Source organism: Saimiri boliviensis, chromosome 12 (assembly GCF_048565385.1).
Source record: "Saimiri boliviensis isolate mSaiBol1 chromosome 12, mSaiBol1.pri, whole genome shotgun sequence".
Lineage (NCBI taxonomy): Eukaryota > Metazoa > Chordata > Mammalia > Primates > Cebidae > Saimiri > Saimiri boliviensis.
In genome coordinates, this window is record NC_133460.1 from 26,888,075 (window position 1) to 26,905,968 (window position 17,894).

General features: G+C 57.7%; 1 protein-coding gene across 16 annotated transcripts in view; it reads left to right on the forward strand.

The window, feature by feature from the left end:
* ARHGAP22 (Rho GTPase activating protein 22) overlaps nt 1-17,894 on the forward strand; it is a 211,325-nt gene that overhangs the window by 187,772 nt on the left and 5,659 nt on the right. For 7 of the 16 annotated variants that reach the window (XM_074382137.1, XM_074382132.1, XM_074382134.1 and 4 more), the window contains 6 exons: nt 8,277-8,484; nt 12,504-12,636; nt 13,445-13,518; nt 13,655-13,708; nt 14,167-14,288; nt 16,453-17,320. In XM_074382137.1, the coding sequence (XP_074238238.1) occupies nt 8,277-8,484; nt 12,504-12,636; nt 13,445-13,518; nt 13,655-13,708; nt 14,167-14,288; nt 16,453-17,320 (1,459 nt within the window). Of the gene's footprint in view, nt 1-8,276; nt 8,485-12,503; nt 12,637-13,444; nt 13,519-13,654; nt 13,709-14,166; nt 14,289-16,452; nt 17,321-17,894 lie in introns of those variants that run through there. The other 9 variants (XM_074382135.1, XM_003929974.4, XM_039478359.2 and 6 more) reach the window with 3 other exon arrangements.

Below are 17,894 nucleotides of genomic sequence, written 5' to 3' on the forward strand. Positions count from 1 at the left end.
CCTTGTATTAGGCTCCCATTGCAGCTCTAATAAACTGCCAGAAATTTGACAGCTTAACACAATGTGATTTTCTTCCGGTTCTGGGGGTTGGAAGTCATCACCAGTCTTCTGAGGCTAAAATCCAGGTGTCAGCAGGGCTGGTTTCTTGGAGGACACAGTGGGGAGCGGTTCCTTGTCTCTTGCACCTTCCAGGGGCTACGGCAAGGCCTTGGCTGTGGCCTCAGCACCGCCTCTCTGCCTTTGTCCTGCCCTTGCCACCTCCTCTGTGGTCAGACTTCCTTCTGCCTTCCTCTTAACCCCTGAAACTGCACCTGGCCCCTCAGATAACCCAGGATAACGTCTCAGCTCTCATCACACCTACAGAGTCTCTTGTACTGTGTAAGGTAACACAGTCATAGGTTCCAGGAATCAGGATATCTGTAGGGGAGGGCATTATTCAGTTAACCACATCCACGGTCATATGCGAACATGTGAAATAAAGGCAGGCACTGTGGTGGGTTGGGGTGGGCGAGGCCCTCATACTCAATGTCTGTGCAAGTGCATAGCTGCTCCTGTTTATTGAAAACTTTAATAAGTTGTTCATCTAGGATTTTTTTTTTTTGCCTTAATGTTTATTCTTTAAAAATATTGCAATAAAATGTTTATCCTTTACTGAGGTTTTGGGTGCCCCTTAAATTATGCCCCTGTGGTGAGTGCCTGGCTTGTCTCACCCTAGGCCAGGCTCTGCTTAGAATGAGCAAGAGGCATGACCCAGCTCTGCATGCCCAGCTTGAAGAAGTGTCCCAGCCCCTTCCAACCCCAGGACCACAAACCCCTCCCTTAAGAATTCTGCCCGCCTTCCCCTGGGACTCCCATCCCTGCTGCTGGCGTTCCACTGCCCTCTAGCTGGTACTCTCTGTCCACCTGTCTTCCTGGTGTACCCATTCCAGCCCTTACCCTTTGGAAGTATGGGATTGTGGGCTCGTCTTAGAAACCCACCCCAGAAGAACATAGGCTTTGTAGAAAGACCATGTAGGTGTTAATAAAGGCCCGTCACCATCTGTATAACCATAGGCAAATCACACAGCCTCTCTGATTCTTTGTAATATGGAGAAGCTAATACCCCTCAGACTGCTCAGGGTCATACTATATGTCAAGTCCAAACCACTATCCCTGGCACTAGGGTGCCCAGGCAAGGCAGAGGCCAGGAGGGCTTGGAGCCTGGACCCCCACTGTGAAGCCAGCACCCTCCTCCTTGCTAGGTGACCCAGACTCAGTTACCTAACCTCCCTGGACCCCCATTGCCCCACCTGGAACACCTGCGTCCCAGGCGAAAGGATGAGCAGGCACTCCTAAAGCCGGTCCTGGGCAAAGAGGGAAGGGATTCCCTTGGTGCCCTCTGGGAACATGGGGCATTAGGAGAAAGCTTGTGAAGTTTGACACCGGAGATCCCTCACTGGGGCCGACTTCGGGCGTGGCATCCCAGGCACTCACAGATCCCAGGCCCTCCCTCGCCCCAGGGTCCGGGCCTGGGGCGGCGCTGGCCGGGGCGGGCGGGCGGCGGGCAAGACGCTACCTGCGCGCGTGCCGGGCATTCCAGCCGCTGCCGCGCCTCCGCGCCGGGGCGCGCCATGGGCCTGATGCCGGCCGCGCGGGCCTTCTCCGGGTGCCGCGCCTGCCCGCGGCCGCCCTGCCACCTGCCCGCCTGCTGCGCGCCCGCCGCCCCAGGTAGGGGCGGGACAGGATGCAGGCGCCCCCGGGCCAGCTGGAGAAGTGGCGTCTCCAGGCCAGAGAGGCGCTCGAACCCGGACTGGCGCTGCGGGCGAGAAGAGCGCCGCGCATGCGTCTCGCGGGGGTGGGCAGGGAGCCTGGGGGAGTTTGGGTGTAACCGCGGATCCAGTGCCGCCGGACGGTTCCCAGGGGGCGGGGGTCGTGCGTGTCCGAGGGAAGAGGCAGAGGCCGAATCTCCTGCTGGTCCGGCGTGTAGAGATGAGGACTTTGAGTCTGGTAGGGGCGCAGGGACTTGCAAAGGATCCCTCCCCACCCTCCATTATGGAGGGGACCCAGCAGGATCCGAGCTGAGCCCGGGGTTCAGAACCCAAGCCTCTCTGGTCCACAGGAAGGGGTGTGGGACCGGCGCTTACAGGAGGAGGGAATTACTTCTGCCCTGGGGCAGGCTGCCCAGGACAGGACCCCTCCAGGTGAGCTTAGCCTCTGCTGTGCTCCTCCAGGCTGGAACGGGTCGGGGGGCAGGGGCGTTTTCAGCTGTGTTGGCTGGCTGGTGGGTCTTACTGCTTACAGCCTTGGGGGCAATTCTGAGGCTCTCTAGTACCTAGCGCAGAACCTGGAAGTGTCAGAATTGGCCGGCCAGTGATTCACTGCACTGAGGACAAAGGGTGTGGTGGTTGCATGGAGGATGATGGGTGTTGGGGTGCAGGGGACCAGAGAGCAGGAAGGTCGGGAGCCAAGAGGGAAACTGGAATTACCCAAAATTTGGGAGTCTCTAGAGAGAATTTTAGAATTATTTTCTTCATTGTGCCTCTTCCCAGAATCTTCTCACTCCTGAAAAAGAGTAAAAAGCAGGCGTATGACTGAAGCAGACCTGCTATGCAGCTCTGCTCTGCTCTGGGATCAGCTGCAAAAGGGAATCCCAGGCCTCCCTTCCCTGCTGCGGCCTTGGCGGTGGGACTCAGGGGCAGGCAGAGCCTGTCCAGGAGTTGACCCTGCAAGGTCAGAGAAAGCCGCATTTCAAAGCACCTGCTCCCCGGTGCCTAGTGTGGTCAATCTCCTGTGGACACTCACACCCTGGGAGGTGGCGAAGCCCAGCTCAGAGAGGCCGAGGACAGTGCCCAGGGTCATAGAGGACGAGGGTTGCAGCCAGCAGACTGCTCTGCCTGGGCTTCCTCTCCCGTGTGGGATTCTGGGGCAGGAGAGTGAGGGATGGCTTTGCCAGGGGGATGCTGGCAGAGGATGCCCAGCAGCAGGTTCATCAAGAGGAGAGGCAGCCTCTGCCAGTTTCGCCTTCAGTGGCAGAGCTAGTGCTCTGAAGAGCATGGGCTGCGACCTTGGGGAACTCACACGATGGCTGGGTTTCCAGGGCGCTGACAAACCTACCAGAACTAGTTCTTGGCAAGGCTCCCCTCCGAGTGTGCCAGGAGGGCTGAGGGAATTCACCCAGGAGGGGGCAGGCCCTGCCACGCTCTCCCGGAGAGACCCTGGTTGCGGGGAGGGGAGGATGGGGCCCTTGATGTGGAGGCCAGGCCCAGAAGCCTCAGGACCTGGTGGCTTCCGCAGGGGGGCTGCAGGAAAGGAAGCCTCTTGGGAGGCCAAGCTGGAATGAGGCCTTCCCACAGCTCCTGGCAGCTCCTTTCCATGGGTTCCCAGTGGCCAGCTGGGAATGTGGGGCCAGTCTGTGGCCTGGTGGTGCCTGAGGGCGGGGCCTCAGGGAAGTCTCACTTTCAAAGCACCCCCTAAAGACAGGTGTGATCATCCCATTTTATAGATTTCATAGATGGAGAGACTGAGCCTCAGGAGAGGGAGGCAACTCCGCTCTTCAGTGGGTTAGCCAGGATATGCAGCAGACCAATACTGGTGCAGATCCAGAATCTTTGTCTCTGTGACCTTTGGCCTGAACATCATCTACTTGCCTGTGTCCCCCCCCAAGCCCCACCATGCCTGGGCAGGGTGCTGCCAACCATGCCCCCTCACCCCTGCCCTCCAACCCCCATGGTCCTCTGTCATGTGCCCTGCAACCCTGCCTGCCTGCCTGCCTCCTGCTCATCTTTAGGATGTTGATTTCAGACTTCACCTCCTCCTGAACCTGTTCTCTCTAGAAGTGCCCAGGACCTTGTGGATGTCCCTTTCCTGGCGTTTCTTGGCTCTTCCAGCCCTGTTTTGGGAAAGTGGTCAGGAAGACTCCATGGGGCAGCAGAGGGTTAGTGGTTGTGCTGGGGCTGGGAGCTGCCTGGATGTGCTGGCACTGTGTGAACAGCAGGCTGGCCCAGGCTCTGCACTCCTAGGGGCTGGAGGAGGGAGTGGGGCGGGGCCTTGCCTGCCTGCCAAGTTTAGGCTTTATCTTGAGAACAGTGTTAAAGGCAGCAGGGGAGGCCCCAGGGGGATTTATATGTTTATGGCCCTCAGGGCAGCTCTCTAATTCCTAGAGCAGGGCCAGGCACAAAGTACAGGGGTGATGGAAAGGTGGATAAACAGACCCACAGCAGGGGTCCTAGGGGCAGGAGATGGGACAGCAGGCAGGGCTGGAGCCAAGAGATGGCTAGATGGAATTACCCATGCTCCATGGACCTCCAGAGAGAATTTTGGAATTTTTCCCCAGGGTCTCTTCCTTGACTGTGGCCTTCAGTCAGCTGTGAGCTGAGGGTGGAGCTGAAAGCTGTGAATTTCGATGAGAGGCGGCACTGGAGAGTGTGGTCCCCTCCTTCACTGGTTCTCTTTGGCCTCTGCTGCAAGCCCAACACGTGGCCCTGGGCAGGCCAGCAACCTGGCAGGGGGGAGTGTCCTCACGCTGTCTGGAGTAGTGGCAGTCAGGGCTGTGACAGTGGAGGGAAAGCTGAAGGGAGGGTCTGGGGCAGCTCACATAGGAGGACTTCTGAGTTTTCTTTCGAGGGCTAGTAGGAAATTTGCCCAGACTGAAGAGGAAAGCGATACTAGTGAGAAGGCCCAGCCCACTCCAGCCCCACGAAGGCAGACGGATTCATGCCACTCAATCAGTGGGCAGAGCTGGAGAAAAGGTGATGTGTGTGTGTGTGTGTGTGTGTGTGTGTGTGTGTGTGTGCGCGCGTGCAGATGGAGGCAGGAGGCAGGCAGTAGGCACCAGGTGTACTGCCAGGCCAGCCCCTCCCCTCACGGGACTGTCTGCCTGTGGCACTTGCTGTGCCTGCCCATTTGAGGTCCCAGCAGAGGCCTCTGGTCCTGAGAGGTGTGGCTTCCCATTGCTACCTTTCCTACTTATCCTGGCCCCAGTGTCCTTGGGGCAAGTCTGTGCCCCAGAGGTCAAAGCAGAAGAGCTGAACGAATACCTGGCAAGACCACACGAGTGGAGCATGGGCTAGGTTGGAAGCGTTAGGGGATGGTGGGGGACTGCGGCGAATTGGCCCATGTGTGTGCTGTCACAGTGCTATCACTGAGCTCTGCGACTGTTGCTTTTTTGGAACTCAGGCCTGGTGTCACCATGTCTGGATTTTTTAAGAGAAGCTGGGAATCCAGATTTATGTATAAAATCTCGATTGTAAATAACTAATTTAAAAATGGTTGAAACACCATACGAGCTAAACAGGTACATCTGTGGACCTATGTGGCCCATTGTTGGACATCAGTTGTTGAGCCCTGACTGAGGTGAGACACAGCAGGGGCTCAGTGTCCCTGGACCAGCCCAGGCCACACTTGAGCTAGTAGAAAGGCCAGGACACTGTCAGGGGTGAGCCCCAGAGCCTCCTCGGACTGGCTTCTCAGAGGTGCCCCAGGCAGCTAGCAGGCCAAGCTTGCAGCAGGGTCACCCCCTGTGCTCAAGGTTCATGAATGGCCCCTTGGGGCCCACTTATGGTCTCACCCACTGGATCCCAGGCAGCAGCAGCTTTCCCTTCGTGTTAGTACTGTGACCTCTGCCTGTTGTCCCTCCTCAGGAACGGCTGGTGCTGAGTTGAAGGATGCCTCACATAGGTATCTCCGGACCAGCGTGGGCGCCAAGCAATCATGTGACCGAGTGCACTCTCTATACCTGGAGCCAGACTGCCTGGGTTGGAACCTTGTCCCTGTCATGCATGCTGAGTGAACTTGTGCATATTCTTAAGCCCCCATGCCTCTCAGTTCAAACACCCCGCAAGCTGAACAGGCAAAAGTCAAAGATAATGATGACAATGGTTACGGTGATAGTGGCAGTCCCTACGTTATCAAGATGGGAAGGATTAATGTGCTGATGGGTGTAAAATGCTCAGAACAGCACCTGGCACCACAGCACCACGTGTAGCTACGTCGGCACCCTCCTCACTCTCACACGCCCCCCCACCTGTGCATGCTCATGCACACGCAAGCCCACATGCATACATATGCACATACATTTGCAAGCCCACATCCAGCACGTGTGCACACGTGCACATACAAGCCCACACTACATGCACACATGTGCACACACACTTCTCACTAAAGCATTGCTGGCATCTAGCAGGTGCAGCCCATATGGGCATGTGTTCTCAAAGGAAGAGTCTTTACCTTTCAGGTTTTATACACTTAGTTTTTGGGTCAAGCAGGGTGAGGAGGAGCATTTACTGTGTCCTGCTCTGTGCCAGGCACTGTGTCGGGGACTGATGTATCTTATTCCAAAATAGCCCCTGTGTTGGGGAGCTAAGTAGAACAAATGGAGCCCCACTTTTAGCTGGCTCAGTGCCCATGTCTCTGGGAAGTCCCATGCCTGGACATAGAGCTTTGGCATCTTGCCCCTGGAACAGTCCACAAGCCACCCTGTAGGGAAGGTCTCTGCACAGTGGGTGTGAATAATGTCAGGCACTCCAGAGTCAGGAACTCAGCTTGAAAGCTTAGAGGCTGGCAGAAGTCTGTTTCTCCTGTTACGGTACCGTGGTATAGACAGCTTTATGGCTCTCAACTCCTTCCTTTCTTTGCCTGGGCTGCCAGGAACCTCTTAGACGAGTGATAAATTCAGTTTTCATAGATTTTCTCTGAAGTTCCTCTGCCTCCTTCCCCTCTCCCTCTATTCCTCATCTGGTGTCTTCTCATGTATTGTTTTAGATCATTCTCTCTCTGATTTCTTTTCTTTCTTTTTTCTAATGTTATTTAAGAGTAGCCTGCAGAAAAGTATACTAGTCATAAGTGTACAGTTCAGTGAATTTTCTCAAGCGGGACATAACTGGGTAAGCCGTGCCAGGGGAGACACAGCGTTACCAGAACCCCAGAAGCCTTTGAGCCCCTTCCAGTCACTGACCCACCAAGGTAACCGTGTCCTGGCCTAATAGCACAGATTAGTCTGGCCTATCTTTAACTTTACATAAATGGAGTCATGCAGCGTGCGCTCTGGGGTTTGGCTTCTTTTGTTTCTGATGATGTTTTTTGTTTTCTAATTTTTAAAAAATTTTCATAAAATACACCTAACAGAAAACATCCTATCTTCATCATTTTTAAAGCACACAGTTCAGCAGCATTACGTTCATTCAAATTATTGTGCAGCCACCAGCACTCTCCATCTCCAGAACACTTTCCGTCTTGCAAAGCTGAGACTCTGCCCATTCAATTCTAACTTCCATCTCCCCTGCCCCCAGCCCTTTCAGCCACCATTCTACTTTCTGTCTCTGTGAATTTGACTACTCCAGGCTCCACATATAAGAGGAATGACACAGTATTTGTCCTTTTGTGAATGATTTACACACGATGTTCTCCAGGTTCACCCATGTGGTAGCATGTGTCTGAATTTCCCTCCTTTTTAAGGCCGAGTCAGTTTCCACTGTATGCAAATACCATGTCTTGCTTCTCCATTTATTCACTGACAGACACATCGTTTGCTTCTGTGTTTCAGCTACTGTGAATAATGCCGCTGTGAATCTGAGTGTGCAAGTACCTTTTTGAGACCTTACTTTTAATTATTTTAGGTATATACCCAGGGGAGGGATTACTGGTGATTCTAGTTTTAGTTTTTTGAGGAACTGCCTATTGTTTTCCACAGCAACTGCCATCTTACCATCCTTCCAGCAGTGCCCAAGGAAGGGTTTCTCCACCTCCTCGCCAACACTTGTGACTATCTGTTCTTTTGACAGTAGCCGTCCTAGTGAGGTGGGATCAGATAGTGGTTTGGATTTGCGTTTTCCTGATGATGATTGATGCTGAGTCATGACTATGGTTTTCATATTACTGTGTCTGTCTTGTCCGGTGAGCTGTGCCTCATTTATTCTCATTGCTGCACAGTGTTCCATGGTAAGAACAGAATACAGGAGATATACTGGTTCTGCTGTTGATGGGAATTGGATGGCTTCTCATTTGGAATGGCTGCAAAACCAGTCAATGACATGCATAATGCACGCCCCCTGAGGGCCATTTGCTCCTGGCTTGGGCAAGCTCCAGGGGCCAGGTCATGCCGCCAGCCCACTGCTCCCTCCTGCTGTCTGTCCACAGGCAGCCCAGGGCCCAGCCTTCTGGTGTGCATCCTCCCAGTGTCTAATTTGTTTCCTGGGGAGGAGCCACTTTTAGCCCTAACAGTGCACCTGCCCTCTATCATCCCAAGCACCCACCATTGAGCTGGGTGGTGGAGGGTGTGACTAGCTCCTCTCTGTGCTCAGGGATCTTTGGGCAGCGCCTGGAGGACACAGTCCACCACGAGCGGAAGTATGGCCCCCGCCTGGCACCCCTGCTGGTGGAGCAGTGTGTGGACTTCATCCGGGAGCGTGGGCTCACTGAGGAGGGGCTGTTCCGCATGCCGGGCCAGGCCAACCTGGTGAGGGACCTGCAGGATTCCTTCGACTGTGGGGAGAAGCCACTGTTTGACAGGTGAGCTCATGATCGGGGTGACGTAGAGCCATTTGTTCATTCCTCCTGCAGGGGCTCCTGCCCAGGACACCAGCTCCAGTGGCAGAGGTGGGCTGGTGACTGGATGGCGGGCCAGCCATCCCAGTGGCAGAGTATAGGGCACACCCTCACCCTGCCAGCCTGGGGTCCCCTCTCAGGATCTGTCTCTTGGCCATGCTTCCTCTGGCGACCTACCACCAGGCTCTATTGGTGGCAAGATGGCATAGCAGCTCGGCTTCCTTCCTCTTGGGTTCCGGGGACAGGGGAGCAGGTCTTCTGCACCTGCCCTGGGATCATGTCCATCCTACCCATCATGGCGGCTTACCCAGGCTGGATCACCCTGGGTGGAGCCAACTATACCCCAGCACAGGGCTGTTTGGGGACTCTGTTTCCCCTGACAGTGCCCCCACCCATCATGGGGCAGTTTTTCATAGAGTTCTTCCTGAATCAAGAAAACCTACCCTCCACGGGCTTCCACCGTGCCTTCTTGGATCTGCCCCAGGACCCACAGGCAGCCCTGGCCTCCCAGGGATTCTCCTCTGGGGACAGAACATTCAGCCCCTCAGCTTCTTCCCAGGCCTGTCACTGTGGCCAGGGGAGGTGTCTCCTCTCCTTAGATGGAGAGGACTGACCACTGTTCCCCAGAGATGCTCTGCCCAGGGAGGTACAGGGGACCCTTCATCCAGAGCTTTATGAAGCTCCATCCCAACGCTGAGTACAGTCAGCTTGTGGTCCATTCTGAACTTCTGCCAGCCAGGCCTCTTCCATCCTATGTCTTATGTGGCCCAGTGTTAGGGTTGGAGATGCTTCAAGTAATGTCACCTGAGTAGAGCCTGGGAACCGGGACTTTTGGAAGCTCTCCAGGATCAGATGCTCTGCTGCCCTAGTGCCTGATGCTACCTGAGGGGCTTCTGCAGACCTCGCCACTCCCCTGCTCAAACTCTGCTGGAGTGGCGCAGGCCATCCGAGTCTCACCCACCCTGCCGGGTTTCCACCTGGGCACACCTGCTCTCCCAAGGTGTGGTTCCTGGCGTGCTCAGCCTCCTTTCCCCACTTGGCCTGCCTGCTGAATTCCCCTGGAAAGGCAGCTGGTGCCCGCAGGGTGTGTTCCCTGCACACCTGACTCAGCCTCCCAGCAGCCTGGGGCAGCCTTCCCTGTGTCTTGGAGGCCCTCTCCTGTCTGCCTTCTCCCTCTCTGGCCGCTTCTATGCTGTTTCTGGAGTTGTCTCTGGAGGGCCATCTCCACGGCGGGCATGTTAGCCTTGTTCCTCCACCCCCGTCTCTGCGTGACCGCATACTGCTGCAAGGGCTGGGCTTTGGTTCCCTCTCCCTTTAGAAACTCCTCCTTGGGTATCTGAGGCCATGCTTCCTGCTTTCTGCCATTACCATGGCAGCTCCTCTGGCTTTGCATCTGTACCCACATAGGGCCCCTCCCCACCACGTCCCCCAAACGGAGAACCCCCTCCCTGCTCTCACCTCTCTGGCAGAGGGCCCCCATCCCTACCCACCCAGGAAAGAGGGCCCCCTTCTCACCCATCCCCAACAGAGAAGCCTCCCCTCACCCACTTCCGACAGAGGCTCTTGGGATGGAGCTTTCTCCCCCAGGCCATAGCCTGCCCTCTTGCTGGGGTGTTGGCTTCTATCCTGCACTTTCCCCACAAAGCCCCCTCCTCACTTTCCTGCTCATCTCTATAAGAAGGTACCCTTTAGCCCTAGGTCCTGGGCTTCTCTCCCGTTAAAGCCTCACCAGGCCTGGAAGCCTCAGTGCCTGGAGCTGCCCCATACCTGTCCCTTCCCAGCACACCGTCCCCTGCGCACTGGGTTGTCCGTCTCACAGGCAGCCACCCTGCTGCTGAGTGCTGAGGACAGCCTCCTCTGTGCTGGAGCCTGGGGCTGCATGGCCTCCTGGCTGCCAGGCTCTTCTGACTCCCTCAGCTGCTATCCTTTCTGGATGGATGCTGTTAGTGTGGGCAGGAGAGGTGATGAGGAACCTGCAGATGGAGGGTTGCCTCAGTGCAGGCTGCCCTGACCACCAGGACCAGTTTGCCCCCAGGACAGGCACATCATCTGCTGATCAACTGCTGCCCTCTCTGCCTCGCAACCCCCACCTCCGCCTGCGGTAGCGTCACTGCATGCTGGGAGGGCCACGGGCCATGCAGGGGCACCCACAGGGCCACAGGCTGTGCAGAGTTCTCCTTGGGTGCTTGTTAGAGGAGGGAAGCAGACGGCCGTTGAGGGAAAAGTCTCAAGAAAAGGCCTGGAAACAGCTGTTAAAAGTACTGCAGTGGGGAAGGAGGGAGAGGGGAGGGAGGGAGGGGCAAGGAAAGGAAGTAAGAGTTTGGTGATGATCGGATGGGAGGCTGGACAGGGCTGAGCAGCAAGACCTTGTGGGCAGGGATGCAGCTTGGGAGTCTGCAGAGGAGGGGCAGCTCTATCCACTTGCCCAGGGCAGAAGCTCTCCCGTCCCTCCAGTTGCAGAAAAGGGGAAGACGTGGGCTGGCTCCCAACCACACTTCCCTGCCTCCTGACCCTCCCCCAGTCTCTCTTGCTCTACTTAGGCTGCCATTGAAGGCATGGGGCCCCAGTGGAGAAGGGGCTCCTGGGCTCCAGCCTGGGTACCCAGGGCAGTTGGCCAGGAACATGGCCTGGGAGAAGGCTGCGGAGGGTGTGGCAGCAGCAAGCCTGGCTGGAGAGGGAAGCAGGGGTGGAGTGGGGGCTGCCTGGACCCAGCCAGACCAAGAGCCACTGAGCCTCAGGCAACGAGGGGCCCCAGGTATAATTGGGATGCACAGGGACCCATGGAACCCCGGAATTCCAAATATGAGGGCCAGAAGGCACTTATCTCAGTGAGCCCAGCCTGGGATTCAGCCAGGGCCAGGGGATAGCATAAAGGCACAGCCATAGTTTCCTGGCCCTGGGCTCATCTTTCCTGCTGGAAATGCAGTCCAGGGCCTAAGTCCCAGGCCCTAGGCAAGTAGATGAACTACCTAGGGCCTGTATACTGCTTGGAATGCAAGCTCTGAGGAGATGCCAAGGCTCTCGTATAGGACTTCAACTGCAGACCCCACATGGGACCCAGGGAAGGACTGTGCCAGGCCTAGTGCCACCGCCACCCACAGCTAGTCTACTTCAGCCTTGGCAGCTCTGAGCCAGAGCAGGAGACTGAAGCCTGGAGTGGACTCTGGGGCACTGGAGAGGGGGTGATGAGCTCAGAAGGCTAGGTGTCCCCATTGTGGACCGGAAGAGAGGAAAGGGCCTGACCTCTGACCTGCTCTTGCTGTTGGTTCCCGGATACCTGCTCCCCGACAAGGAACCAGCAGGCCTGCTTGGTGGGAGCTTCGAAGCAGCTCCTCCCATTCCAGCCAAGGTCTAGTACAGCAGGGAGGGCAAGCTTGGGCTGGGGCTGGCAGCACCTACAGAGGGCCTGCGAGACCGCTATTCCTACTGGAGAGCTGGTGGCTCCCAGGCTCCCACATTGTCCTGCAGAGGACCTTGGGATGGCCACCAGGCCTGTAGAAGGGGCCCTCAGCCCATGTCCCAGGGCCCTCCCCTGTACAACCTGACCTGCATCACACTTGATTCCTCTGTCCAGGGCAGCTGCTAGGGTGGAGCAGCTGTGCTTTGCACGGCCCTGTGGCTTTGCAGCCGCTGGAGTCCCGTGCAGTCTAGGCAGGACAGGAGCAGATCCTGGACAGACTGACACAGACATGAAACTCAGGGGTTCTGAACGGGTGTCTGGGCATGGTGAGTTGTCCCTGAGCTGGAACTCCTGGCCATGGATCCTTAGTCGCCCCTCCCCCAGCTCTATCCACTGTTCCCAGAAGCAGCGTGGGCCTTTCCTTCATCAGGGCAGCTGACCGCAGGTGCAGCCCCTGTGTGCCCAAGCATGCACCTGAGACCAGAGGCTGCCCCTTGGCAATGGGGGTGTGCCAGTCACTCCTGAGATTTCCTGGCATCTCAGGCCTCACACACCTGTCCTCTTCTTCCCCCCAACTCCCCAGCTCAACAGATGTGCACACGGTGGCCTCCCTGCTGAAGCTCTACCTGCGGGAGCTCCCTGAGCCCGTGGTCCCCTTCGCCAGGTATGAGGACTTCCTCAGCTGCGCCCAGCTGCTCACCAAGGACGAGGGGGAGGTCAGTGGCTCCTGGGGATAGCTCCTGGGAGATGGGCTGGCTGGGTGGCAGCCTGTAGAGTCAGGACACAGACTCTGATTTGCCAGGAATTTTCATGGCACATTGATCCCGTGGAGGCTTGCTTTGTGTTGGGGGGTGTGGAGGGGGCCTGGAGCATCCTGCTTGGGTTGGGGAGGGGCCAGGGCATCCTGCTGTCTGTCTGGAGCCATACCTGTATTCGGCCTTGGTCCCTGGGAGGGGCAGGTCCGGGGATGCCCAGCTCTGGCCGCTCACACTCCCCACACCCAACTCAGGCCACTCAGGCCTGCCATGGGCTCAGAAACAGGGAGATCTTTTATTTATGTCTTGTTTCCTTCCCAAAAGAATTTGAGCTGGCTCCCAAGACAGATGGGCCAGCCCTCCTGTCCCAGCTCCTGCAGGTGCTAGCCTGCAGCCCCAGGTGGCTCAGGGCCAGCTAGGGACTGTTCGCCTCCCCTGAGGCCATGTGGGAGAGGAGGGCTCATTATCTGGCAAATATTTGTGTCTTGATAAGTGAGCTGAGTGCTGGCCCTGACATTCCTCCATGGCGGCCAGCATAGGCTCACCCCTCACACCAGCTCCCTGGAAGCAAGTTAGCTTCCCAGGAGGTCACAGCTGGGCCCTGGCCACTCCTTGAGGGAGGGGGAGGTGGTGGAGCCCTCTGGTCCATTGGGGCTGGGTCACCGCAGCCCCCACCTCCCTTCTTCTTGCTTACACCTCCTCCAAGTCAGAGAAGGCCCAGGGGCCTCATTCCTGGTGTTTGTTTGAAATTCTGTTCTTCATTCCTAAGGGCACTCTGGAGTTGGCTAAACAAGTGAGCAACCTTCCTCAGGCCAATTACAACCTGCTCAGATACATCTGCAAGTAAGTGGCGTGGCAGGAGGGAACCAGGCTCTCCTGCACTGGCTCTGCCTCATCCCCCAACCCCACCCTGAGACACACAACTCTTCCTTGTTGGTGGGGGGGGCCTGAGTCATTCCCCCTCCCCCGCTCCCCGCAGAGCCTCACCCAGCGTGGACGCAGCAGGGAGTGGAAAAGCGCAGACCCTGAGCAGGTGATTTTAAACAGTCCTGGGTAGATAATTCCAGAAGGGACATACCCTCTGTCCCTCCTGGGTGCCTCTCACCATCCTGTTCCCCCAGGCATCTTCCTCTTGATCCCAACCCTTCATGTATCCCTATCCTGGACGCTGAGAAGGGGCATGTAGGGCTGGTGCTGACTGGGGTCTGGGACTTCCCAGAATCCACACCCACTGCAGTGTGGAGAGTCATGTGTCCTCCTTCCACACAAATAGTGGTGGGCCTTTGTCCTAGTGACCTTTGCTTCTGATGGCCCTCTTGGGCCCCAGGGGAAACCTGCCCTCATCGAGTGTGGCAGAGGCAGGCTGTACCCGTGGGCAAAAGCCTGCAGGCAGCAAGGCTCAGCAGGGGTGGGTAGGGCATCCAGGCTGCTCCCAGGAGACTGGGCGTCAGAACTTGGTTCTTTGATGACTGCTGCTTCCTTACTTTGCAGGTTTCTGGATGAAGTTCAAGCGTACTCAAATGTCAACAAGATGAGTGTCCAGAACCTGGCAACTGTCTTTGGACCTAACATTCTGCGGCCACAGGTTGAGGACCCAGTAACCATCATGGAAGGTAAGGGGGAGGTGTTCCTGGTGTCCCTGGGTGCTGCTGGGTCTGGGCTCATCTTGGTCTGGGACAAGTCCCTGGAACCAGGTCAGCCCAGGCCCAGGCCAGCAGGAGGGGTGGCTCAGGCAGCACATCTCCATCTCTGGGGACTCGGCAAGAGCCTCTGCAGACCTCACCCCACCACTCCCATAAGGTCCAGCTGTAAGACAAAAAGGAACTTTGCAGCAGCAGGTCACCGGGTGTAATTAGAATGGCCAGGGGTTTCTGTGGCTAGATGAGGCTGGAGGGATGGGAGAGGCCAGCACTCTTGCCCTTGAACACATACAGACACGTTTGCTTTCCTTTTAGAATCACGCAATTGTCATAGGTTCCTAGATGTCAGCTTTGCAAACCCTGGAGAATTTCTCTATGATAAATAACAATAAGCGGTTAAAAATAGCAGCAACAGCAGCTGCTTTCAGTAAGCTTCTACTAAGTGCTTTGTTGGTATCTCCTCATTTCAGGCTTTACAACCAGCCTGGGATGCGGTAATCGGCCCCAACTTTACAGATGAGGAAACTGAGGCCAGGAGAGGCGAGGGGACTCACCAGAGGCCAGTCAGCTAGACTTAGCAAAGGGCATAGGTGTAGGCTGCTGTGGAAAAGAGAGCGCACCTCATAGGGCCCATGGAACACTGTCCCCCGTGGAGGATGCATGAGAGACATGCTGTTCAGACAGGAAGCCCACAGCTGAGGCTGTTTTGGCCCCTATCCAATGTCCAGGGACATGATGGGGTGCTTTTGCTAAGTCCCGTCTTTGGCCTGCCCTGGCTGGGTCTCCCACCCCAGGACCCCACCAGGCCAGGAAAACACAGGCTCCCATCTGCCTGGTGGTAATAGATGCTCAAGAGGGAGGCCTGCCCTGCCTGCTTCATGGAATTCCTGCATCACCTAAGTTGTTGGCCTCAGAATTCTTTCCTTGACTTCTCCAGGATTCCTAGTCAACTTCAATGGGAGAGTCCACCCTGGCACTCAGCCCTCCCCTCTCACCCAGGGGACCTCCTAGCATCTGGTCTTTGTGGTGAGGGTGTTGGGAGGGAATGAGGCAGCTGGGTAGATGCTGTGGTCCTTCCTGCACTGCCCACCTCCACTGCAGGCCGCCACCCCACCACCACAAGAAGTGAGTCCCCAGGACTGGGGGCTGCATCGACGGGGCCTTGGCCTAGAGATAGGGAATTGTGTATGTGTGAGATTCTATGGGTGTGGGATTCTAGGAGGTGGACAGGGCACACTGTGTATGCGATTGTTTGTGGGGGGCTTTGGGGAGGCTGGGGAGGGTGCGTTGTGTACGTGTGTGTGGGATTTTGGGGAGTGGGCATTGTATGTATGATTGTGTGTTGAGGGGATCTGGGATGGCTGGGCGGGATGCATTGTGTGTGACTTGTGTATTCGTATGGGCTTTGGGAAAGCTGCGCAGAGTGCATTGTACATGCAATTTATGTGGGTGGGATTTTGGGGTGTGTGCATTTTATGTGTGATTGTGTGTTGGGGGATTTGGGGAGGCCGCATTGTTTGCGCAATTGTATGTGTGTGACTTTGGGGGTGGGTGGGGTGCACTGTATGTGTGATTGTGGGGGGAAGGATTTTGGGGGGTGGGTGGGTGCACTGTGTGTGCAATAGTGTGTGCATGCCCCCACACAGGAAAGGCTCTATTCCCTGTCCCAGAGCCCTGTGCTCCCAGAGTGTGGACATTCAGACATGGCGGTTGTCAGCAGCATGGAGGCGGGGGTGGCGGTGGGGGGAGCAGGAGTGGTAACATGGGGCAGCCAAGAGAGCTCTGGCATCTCAACTCCCAGTTTCCAGTTCCAACCCGCCACCCGCTCACCCTGCAGCCCTGGTGCCTGTCCCCTCACCCTACCCCAGCCGGAGGGCCTGGGCACGGGCACAGTGTTTCCTCCCTGCTTGCAGCTCTGTGCCTGAGGAAGGCGGTCCTGTAGCCCCATCCCGCTGTCCTGCCTGGAGTTGGAGGGTGTGTGATCCTTTCCTCTGGACGGATGAAGGCTCCTTTGAGGGGCAGCCTGGCTCTGGGGACAGGACCAGCTCCCACAAAGCTGCAGCTTCCCCATGACTGGCAGAGCGACCCTGGGCCGGGCCGCTGGCAGCAAGGCTTCTCTCCGCCTCTCTTCCCGCAGGCACTTCCCTTATTCAGCACCTGATGACCGTCCTGATCCGCAAACACAGCCAGCTCTTCACGGCGCCCACCCCGGAAGGGCCCACCTCCCCGCGCGGAGGCCAGCAGTGCGCAGTGGGGTGGGGCTCCGAGGAGGTCACCAGGGACAGCCAGGGAGAGTCCGGTGGCCCCGGCCTGCCCACGCACAGGACCTCTTCCCTGGATGGGGCGGCAGTGGCGGTGCTCTCCAGAACCGCCCCCACGGGGCCGGGGAGCCGGTGCAGCCCTGGGAAGAAGGTGCAGACCCTGCCCAGTTGGAAGTCCTCATTCCGGCAGCCGGGGTCCCGGTCCGGAAGCCCGAAGGGGGGCGGCTCGTCCCTGGAGGTGCCCATCATCTCCTCTGGCGGGAACTGGCTCATGAACGGGCTGTCCTCCCTGCGCGGCCACCGCCGAGCCTCGTCGGGAGACCGGCTCAAGGACTCGGGCTCTGTGCAGAGACTCTCCACCTACGACAATGTGCCCGCTGCGGGCCTGGTTCCTGGCACGCCCAGCGTGGCCAGCATGGCGTGGTCGGGGGCCTCGTCCAGCGAGTCGTCGGCGGGGGGCTCGCTCAGCAGCTGCACCGCCTGCCGCGCCAGCGACTCCTCCCGCAGCTCCTTGCACACCGAATGGGCTCTGGAGCCCTCCCCGCTCCCCAGCAGCAGCGAGGACCCCAAGTCCCTGGACCTGGGCCACAGTCTGGACGAGGCGGGGACGGGTGCCAGCAACAGCGAGCCCGGCAGCCCCACCCGGGAGCGCGCGCGCCGTTCCGAGGCCCTGCAGGGGCTGGTCGCGGAGCTCAGGGCCGAGCTGTGCCGCCAGCGGACTGAGTACGAGAGGAGTGTGAAAAGGTAACGTCCTGCCACGTGGAGCCTCTCGTGACCGGGCGGAGCCTGCCGGAGAGCTGTGCTCTTGGCACGTGGGCGTCGGCCCCTGACCTCCCAGCCGCTGTCCCTGGAAGCCAGCCTCAGAGAGGGGAATCTCAGCTCTGGGAAAGCCCAGGGGCTGGCAGGCTTGGCATGCAGTCAGCTTGGCACGCAGTCAGCGCTGTGGAGACCTGCTGACTCCACGCGAGTGGGAATGCCCGCCCAGCCAGGGGAACTTTGCTGCAGAGGTGGGAGCAGAGTCAATGTGCAGTCTGCAGCCAGGGAGGGGCGGCCCCTGGAGGCAGGTCCCAGTTGTGTCCCAGTACAGGGGCCCATAGCCTGCATACTGGGCCCTCGGAAGTGTCCAGGTCTCAGGCCAGCTAGGCGGGGAGTGAGGACCCCTTTCTGGATGGGATCAGAATCCGGTTTCCCTGCTAAACCAAGCCCTTGTGCCTGCCCTGGTCACAGGATTGTTGTGCTGCACCCTGAGGCTTGCAAGCTCATTCATAAAGGGGCAGAGTTCCTGCCTCCCACAATGACGGGGGTTCCCCTCTGCAGT